The 9,073-nt window shown below is 47.5% G+C and overlaps 1 gene segment (V, D, J or C); it reads right to left on the bottom strand.

Annotated features, from left to right (window-relative positions):
- Positions 1 to 3,054: 3,054 nt before the first annotated feature.
- On the bottom strand, positions 3,055 to 3,617 carry LOC135886261 (T cell receptor alpha variable 27-like). The segment is given in 2 exon segments: positions 3,055 to 3,350; positions 3,566 to 3,617. Coding segments are annotated over 2 exon segments (348 nt in total).
- Positions 3,618 to 9,073: the final 5,456 nt, after the last annotated feature.

The raw sequence follows: 9,073 nt of genomic DNA, 5'->3' as shown, positions 1-9,073 counted from the left end.
GGGATTTATTCAGCAGGTTCATGGATTTGTAAGGCCAGAAAGGACCATTATGATCATGTGATCTCCAATCCTGTATCGCACAGGCCCGAGAATTTCAGCCAGTGCTCCCTAAGCCTGAGCTATAGTATGTCCTTTAGAAGGAGAAATCCTGTCTGGGTTTGAACCATCCAAGTGAGGAAGAACCCACCACCTCGTTAGATAAGTTGATGCAATGGGTAACTGAAACATTCACTCTGGAAATTTTCTGCCTTATTTCTAGCCTGAGTTTGTCCTGCTTCAGTTTCCAGACATTGGATCTCATTCTGACTTTCTCGTGCTTGATTAAAGACCCCTCTGCTACCAGAAATCTTCTCCCAGTAAAGGCCCTTCCGGTCCTTGCATCACATTCTGCTGTGTCTCCTTCCAGCTCTCCCCTTTGTGGTGAATTTCTGAGCACAACTGAGGTGCTGATTCCCAGAAATCAGTTAGAGGTTTTCATCTCCAGGAACCCGGCTGCAGCACTTCCCTCTTCCCTCTCCCCTACACACACACAGACACAGACACACACACACACCTTTCCTGTCTGTGGTCTCCTTTTAACTTTGCGTGTAGGAGTCAGTTTCTCAGGGAAGGAGAAAGCTGTAGGATTTTTGTGCAGGGCTCCCTGTTAATCACATCACCGTGTGTCTCTATTGAAAGCACAGAAATACGTGGCTGAGTCCCTCAGCTCCAAACCCGTGATCCTCAAACTGATGGAGCTTTCGGATTTCTTGACGTCCACAGAGCATCTCTCCCCAGCCTCATTCTTCTTTAATCCATCGGAATATTCCCAAAGTAGGAAAACAAGCTTTTCCGCTCCATGTTGTTTGTACCAATACAAAGAATAATAGCTAGCGTCCGTTTCGTAAGTGCAGTCCAAGGTCACAGACCCACCCTCCATGCCTGACGCTGCCGGCTGGGTCTGCGTTACAGCATCTTCCATGTTGGAGCCTGTTACAAAGAGAGGGTGAAGGAGAGGTTAGTCATAGAATCTTGCCCCTGAATTTATTTATGGAGAGCGTCCCTCATTGATTATCCTGATGATGACAACAATCTTCATCGTCATCTTGGATCAGGCACTGACACTTATTTTTGATTTGCACAGCACCCACCCCTAGGTGGGAATCATGGGCTGTTGCAGCTGATTAATTATTGGTAAATATTTATTAATTATTAAATATTATTATATACTATTATTATATTATTACTATTCCACCCCACCATCAGTTTTACTCACATTTCCAGTGATTTCCATTGGAACTTTTTACCAATAGAAAGAATGGCCCAAGGACTGGGCAGCATTGCGATATTTTCCCGTTACATAAGAACGGGCATAATGGGTCAGACCAAAGGTTCATTTAGCCCAGTATTCTGCCTTCCCACAGTGGCCAGTGCCAGGTGCCCCAGAGGGAATGAACAGAACAGGGAATCATCAAGTGATCCACCCCCTTCATCCAAGGTTTTTCAAAGCTTCAGGCTGAGATTTTTTCAAAGGCACTTAAGAGAACTGGGTACCCAAACCCTCACTTTGAAAACCCCTGCCCAGTTCACCAAGACTCCCCAACCCTCATTTCTATTCTGGCTCTGAGTTAAGAAGATTCCAATTGTAGAGTCTCTGTTTACCAAGTAATACCAAAGCGGTCACAGCCCACAGTAGGTTTTCTTCCTTCATAATGAAAAGATTTTCCTCCTGCCCCAGTGTCACACTTTCTCTCTTCTTCTGCACCACAAGTCTTGTTAGCTCTCAGGCTGCTGCATGGCCCTCGACATGACAACCGACGTGTCTGTGACAGCTCTGCTGCAAACAAGCAATTAGTGTTTCCTGATTGATTGTAGACTGGCAGCAGAGCCAAACTTCCTGGCGGAGTTAACCACTGATTGAGTGACAGTACCACCCCACTGGCAGATTGCAATCAGAACTGGCTAAAACGGGGCCCTCCCGCCTGAGCTCCTCAACCTGCTCCCTGCAGAACAGCGCCCCCTAGTGTCACATTGGGCTCAGCACTAGCTCTCAGGGAAGAGAGCCCCATAAAGAGCCCCCACCCTGCTGCCTGCAGCACAGCGCCCCCTAGCACCCTGCTGGGGCACTGAGGTCAGTGCTGAGTCACCCTCATCATCCCATGAATTATCAGGTGTCCCATCCAAATCCGATGTAAAGACTTCAAGGGATGGAGAATCCCTCACACCCCAGGCAGGTTGTTCCTATGGTTAACTACCCTCACTGTTAAAAAACGTTTGCCTTATTTCGACTTGCTGGCCTTTGGATTCAGAGCTGCTGTTGGTACCATTTATTAACTTTTGATATTATAGTAGCACCTAGAAACCCAATTGAGATCAGAGCCTTATTTTGCTGGGCAATGCACGGATATATAGAGACAGTCCCTGCTCTAAGAAACTTACAATCTAAATAGAAAAGACAGAGAAAATATTATTAGCCACCTCCATTATACAGATGAGGAACTGAAACCCAGGGAGATTAGGGTTGGATTTTTTTCCAAGGTGCCTATGGGAGTTAAGCTCCTAATTCCTATAAAATGCTCTGACAATCTTGGCTCTGGCCTCCTAAGTGACCTTGCACAAGTCGCTTCTTTGTACAGCGCCTAGCACCATCAGACCCAACTGAGCAATAATAAGAAAGTTTCAGCAGGGATTGGACAGCGTCATGGGCTGGCCGGCCCTTTGCAGCAAGCTAGCTTCGGCTACCAGCTCACTGATGAGCAGGCAACATAAGGGCTCATTAGTGACCCCTGCTGGGTGTAATGGGGGTTAATTAGAAGGGCTGCCCCCCGACCCCCAGTTGTGGTGGTGAAGCAGGCAGAGCGCTATTTAAATAGGGCAGGGCGCTCGTTGAAGGAGAGACGGTCCTGGAGAGAGGTGTGAGGGGAGGCCCTCTGTGGGAAGCGCCCCCCCCCCAGCAGGGCCTGTCCCCGTCTGCCCAAGGGGCTCTGTCGCACCCCGCCCCGCGCGCCCCCAGCGCCCCGCAGCCCCTCCCGGGTCACCCCCAGAGTTATTGGACAGGCTGCGCTGCGCCCTGTGTCACGGTGTCTCCACGGCGCAGAGGTAGCGGGCGGTGTCCCCCAGCTGGCAGCCGCGGATGTGCAGGGAGCTCCGCTTCTGCTCCGGATCGTGATCCGCAGTGAAATTCGGTTCTTGTGTCTCGCTCCCCTTGCCGAACAGCATCAGCAGGAAAAGGGGCCGCTCCCCGGGAGCCTGCCGGTACCAGTGTAAACTGGTGATAGCGCTGGAGTAAGTGCAGGTCACGGTGCCATTCTGCCCCTCGGAGACACCCCGCCATTCCGTGCTCTGCTCCACAGAGAGCTGCCCGCTGGCCACTGGGAATAACAGAGACAAGGGGGAACCGAGTCAGATACTGCCCCGAGCCACCTGCCCCCGGGAACCGCGGGACAGGGTGGGAAGAGAGACAGGTTGTGGGGGGAGAGACCGACCGATCTCCCCATTTCACTCCCTTCTTCCCCACCACACAGTCAATGAAATCCAGCCCCAGCTCCCTGCTAGTCACCAGCGGGTCTGTCTCCCCAGCCCTTACCCCACACGTGCATTAGCTGGATCACCCAGGACAGCCCCCGCGGCCTCCCCATCCCTGCGCTCCCTGACAGCCCAGGGCGCGGGGACGCTGCTGGGTTCTCCCCTGGGGCTGGCCCGTGTGTTGGGGTCTCCTCTGCTGGAGGGATCGGACACGTTCTTCTCCCCCCCCCCCCCCGCCCCCGTGTGCCCAGCCAATGAGGGACCAGCCCCTTCTCTCCCATCTCAGCCGTGTGCCACTGCCTAGAACTCCTTCCCGTAGTGCCCTTCACCTTGTGAAAGCTGCCCCCGTGTGGCCAAGTGTATAAGCGAGTGCAGAAATATTCAGTTCTTTTCAAAGGGGAGTCAGGTGCCCAACTCCCATTGACCCGAGTGTCCAAATCTCCTAGGCAGCCTCCATGAAGAAACGACTCCTCTCAATTATCAAACTAAAGCTGTAGGGAGAGATTTCTCCAAAGTACTTAGGGGACTCAGGAGCACAAGTCCCATTAATAATACTGCCCAATTGATTTTTATTCATAGAGTTTAAGTCTACAAGAGTCCATTAGTCTGGCCTCCTGTGTAGTGGGTTTTAGTCAGGACGAGAAGATGGAAGAGGATAAAGTATGGGCCAGACCAGACGAGAAACATTCACATAAAAAAGAATCTGACACATCAGAAAAGGGCAGAAAAATAAACAGTGACAAGTTTTTAAAGTGCTTGTACACAAACGCTAGAAGTCTAAATAATAAGATGGGTGAACTAGAGTGCCTCGTGTTAAAGGAGGATATTGATATAATAGGCATCACAGAAACCTGGTGGACTGAGGACAATCAATGGGACACAATCATTCCGGGGTACAAAATATATCGGAAGGACAGAACAGGTCGTGGGGCGGGGGGGGGGGGGGGGGAGTGGCACTATATGTGAAAGAAAATGTAGAATCAAATGAAGTAAAAATCTTAAATGAATCCACATATTCCATAGAATCTCTATGGATAGTAATTTCATGCTCTAATAAGAATATAACTGTAGGGATCTATTATCGACCACCTGACCAGGACAGTGATAGTGACGATGAAATGCTAAGGCAGATTAGAGAGGCTATCAAAATAAAGAACTCAATAATAGTGGGGGATTTCAATTATCCCCATATTGACTGGGTACATGTCACCTCTGGACGAAATGCAGAGACAAAATTTCTCAATACTTTAAATGACTGCTTCTTGGAGCAGCTGGTACATGAACCCACAAGGGGAGTGTCAATTCTCGATTTATTCCTTTGTGGCGCACAGGATCTGGTCCAAGAGGTAACTATAACAGGACCGCTTGGAAATAGTGACCATAATATAATAACATTTAACATTCCTGTGGTGGGAAGAACACCTCAACAGCCCAACACTGTGGCATTTAATTTCAGAAAGGGGAACTATGCAAAAATGAGGAGATTAGTTAAACAGAAAATAAAAGGTACAATGACTGGAGTGAAATCCCTGCAAGCTTCATGGACACTTTTCAAAGACACCATTACAGAGGCCCAACTTAAATGTATATCCCAAATTAAAAAACACAGTAAAACAATTTTAAAAGAGCCACCGTGGCTTAATAACCATGTAAATGAAAAAAGAACAAGAGTACTTGTGGCACCTTAGAGACTAACAAATTTATGAGAGCATAAGCTTTCCTGGGCTACAGACTAACACGGCTGCTACTCTGAAACATGTAAATGAAGCAGTGAGAGATAAAAAGGCATCTTTTAAAAAGTGGGAGTCAAATCCTAGTGAGGTATATAGAAAGGAGCATAAACACTGCCAAATTAAGTGTAAAAATGTAATAAGAAAAGCCAAAGAGGAGGTTGAAGAACGGCTAGCCAAAAACTCAAAAGGTAATAACAAAATGTTTTTAAGTACATCAGAAGAAGGAAGCCTGCTAAACAACCAGTGGGGCCCCTGGACGATCGAGATACAAAAGGAGCACTTAAAGACGATAAAGTCATTATAGAGAAACTAAATGAATTCTTTGCTTCAGTCTTCATGGCTGAGGATGCTAGGGAGATTCCCAAACCTGAGCCGTCCTTTGTAGGTGACAAATCTGAGGAATTGTCACAGATTGAAGTGTCACTAGAGGAGGTTTTGGAATTAATTGATAAAATTAACATTAACAAGTCACCGGGACCATTACTCCTTGTTCTGTCATCAGGTACCACTGAGAACAGTCTAGATCCATCCTCTTTGGAACCCCCTTTCAGGTAGTTGAAAGCAGCTATTGAATCCCCCCTCATTCTTCTCTTCTGCAGACTAAACAATCCCAATTCCCTCAGCCTCGCCTCATAAGTCATGTGCTCCAGCCCCCTAATCACTTTTGTTGCCCTCCGCTGGACTCTTTCCAATTTTTCCACATCCTTCTTGTAGTGTGGGGCCCAAAACTGGACACAGTACTCCAGATGAGGCCTCACCAATGTCAAATAGAGGGGAACAATCACGTCCCTCGATCTGCTGGCAATGCCCCTACTTATACAGCCCAAAATGCCGTTAGCCTTCTTGGCAGCAAGGGCACACTGTTGACTCATATCCAGCTTCTCGTCCACTGTAACCCCTAGGTCCTTTTCTGCAGAACTGCTGACTAGCCATTCAGTCCCTAGTCTGTAGCAGTCCATGGGATTCTTCCGTCCTAAGTGCAGGACTCTGCACTTGTCCTTGTTGAACCTCATCAGGTTTCTTTTGGCCCAATCCTCTAATTTGTCTAGGTCCCTCTGTATCCTATCCCTACCCTCCAGCGTATCTACCACTCCTCCCAGTTTAGTGTCATCTGCAAACTTGCTGAGAGTGCAGTCCACGCCACCCTCCAGATCATTAATGAAGATATTGAACAAAACCGTCCCCAGGACCGACCCCTGGGGCACTCCACTTGAAACCGGCTGCCAACTAGACATGGAGCCGTTGATCACTACCCGTTGAGCCTGACGATCTAGCCAGCTTTCTATCCACCTTATAGTCCATTCATCCAGCCCATACTTCTTTAACTTGGTGGCAAGAATACTGTGGGAGACCTTATCAAAAGCTCTGCTAATGTAATGCCAATATTTAAAAAAGGACTCTAGAGGTGATCCCGACAATTACAGACCGGCAAGTCTAACGTCAGTACTGGGCAAATTAGTTGAAACAATAGTAAAGAATAAAATTGTCAGACACACAGAAGAACATAAATTGTTGGGCAAAAGTCAACATGGTTTCTGTAAAGGGAAATCATGTCTTACTAATCTATTAGAGTTCTTTGAAGGGGTCAACAAACATGTGGACAAGGGGGATTCAGTGGACATAGTGTACTTAGATTTCCAGAAAGCCTTTGACAAGGTCCCTCACCAAAGGCTCTTATGTAAATTAAGTTGTCATGAGATAAAAGGGAAGGTCCTTTCATGGATTGAGAACTGGTTAAAAGACAGGGAACAAAGGGTCTTTTAAATTTTCAGAATGGAGAAGGGTAACTAGTGGTGTTCCCCAAGGGTCAGTCCTAGGACCAATCCTATTCAACTTATTCATAAATGATCTGGAGAAAGGGGTAAACAGTGAGGTGGCAAAGTTTGCGGATGATACTAAACTGCTCAAGATAGTTAAGACCAAAGCAGACTGTGACGAACTTCAATAAGATCTCGCAAAACTAAGGGACTGGGCAACAAAATGGCAAATGAAATTTAATGTGGATAAATGTAAAGTAATGCACATTGGAAAAAATAACCCCAACTATACATACAATATGATGGGGGCTAATTTAGCTACAACGAATCAGGAAAGAGATTTTGGAGCCATTGTGGATAGTTCTCTGAAGACGTCCACGCAGTGTGCAGCGGCAGTCAAAAAAGCAAACAGGATATTAGGAATCATTCAAAAAGGGATAGAGAATAAGACGGAGAATATCTTATTGCCTTTATATAAATCCACAGTATGCCCACATATTGAATACTGCGTACAGATGTGGTCTCCTCATTTCAAAAAAGATATACTGGCATTAGAAAAGGTTCAGAGAAGGGCAACTAAAATGATTACGGGGTTGGAACGGGTCCCATCTGAGGAGAGATTAAAGAGGTTAGGACTTTTCAGCTTGGAAAAGAGGAGACTAAGGGGGGATATAATAGCGGTATATAAAATCATGAGTGGTGTGGAGAAAGTGAATAAGGAAAAGTTATTTACTTGTTCCCATAATATAAGAACTAGGGTCCACCAAATGAAATTAATGGGCAGCAGGTTTAAAACAAATAAAAGGAAGTTCTTCACACAGCGCACAGTCAACCTGTGGAACCCCTTGCCTGAGGAGGTTGTGAAGGCTAGGACTATAACAGGGTTTAAAAGAGAACTAGATAGATTCATGGAGGTTAAGTCCATTAATGGCTATTAGCCAGGATGGGTAAGGAATGGTGTCCCTAGACTCTGTTTGCCAGAGGGTGGAGATGGATGGCAGGACAGAGATCACTTGATCATTGCCTGTTAGGTTCACTCCTTCTGGGGCACCTGGCATTGGCCACTGTCAGTAGACAGGATACTGGGCTGGATGGACCTTTGGTCTGACCCGGTACAGCCGTTCTTATGTTCTTATGTGTATTCAGCTTCCTGCACTGGGGAACTGAGGCACCCAGAGATCAGGGAGGGGTTTCCATAGGAGCCAGGCACTCAACGCATATTGCAGTTTCAATGGGATTCGGGCACCTGACTCTGTTGGCTTCCTTCCAAAATCCAAGCCTAAGTCACTTGCCCAAGGTCAGGTCTCTGGCGGAGCCGGGAAATGAGATCACGTCTCCTGAGTGACAGTCCAGTGGCTAAAAAAGCACCAGACCTTCCTCATCCCCTCATTGTTATTATCTCAATACTGGAGTAACTCAGTGCAACTCTGTGACCTGTTCAGTGCACAGGAGGTCAGATTAGATCCTTGCCGGCTTTAAACTCTATGAATTATTATTATAGCACCTGGAGACCCGGCCGAGATCAGAGCCCCTCGTGCCAGGCGCTGTAGAGACACAGAGTACAAGACAATTCCTGTCCCCCAGAGCTCAACAGACAAAACCTCCACAACCATACAACAGAACTGAACTGAGCTGGGGGAGGGGCATTATGCCGGCGCTGCAGAGACCCCCAGGAACTGAGATCCCTGTTACGCCGGGCACTGCACAGACACAGTGGGGAAAAGCCCCCACCCTGATGAGCTCACAGTCTAGACAGACAAACTCCCCCTAGACTTACAGTAGAACTGAATGGACAGTATCACTGACAAGGCTGTCAGCTGCCTCTCTATTGCTGCTTCGGGTTACCCCTCAGCGCACTGAGGCCAAGGGATGGTGCTTTTTCCATGCCTCAAGGACAGCGATGCAAAATCTGTCTGCAGCCCTCTGCTGGAGGGATCAGACACGTTATTCTCACACTGTGAGCCCAGCCAATCAGGGACAAGCCCCTAGTCACACTAAAACAGAACCATGCCCTGGAGTAATCCTTTGCCTCTGATGTCTTAGGGGAAAAGCTGCCCTCTGCCGGGCACAGAGACAATA

This window comes from Emys orbicularis, chromosome 12 (assembly GCF_028017835.1).
Source record: "Emys orbicularis isolate rEmyOrb1 chromosome 12, rEmyOrb1.hap1, whole genome shotgun sequence".
Taxonomy (NCBI): domain Eukaryota; kingdom Metazoa; phylum Chordata; order Testudines; family Emydidae; genus Emys; species Emys orbicularis.
The sequence above is the reverse complement of the archived record's forward strand: the minus strand, read 5'-3'. Positions and strand labels throughout refer to the sequence as shown.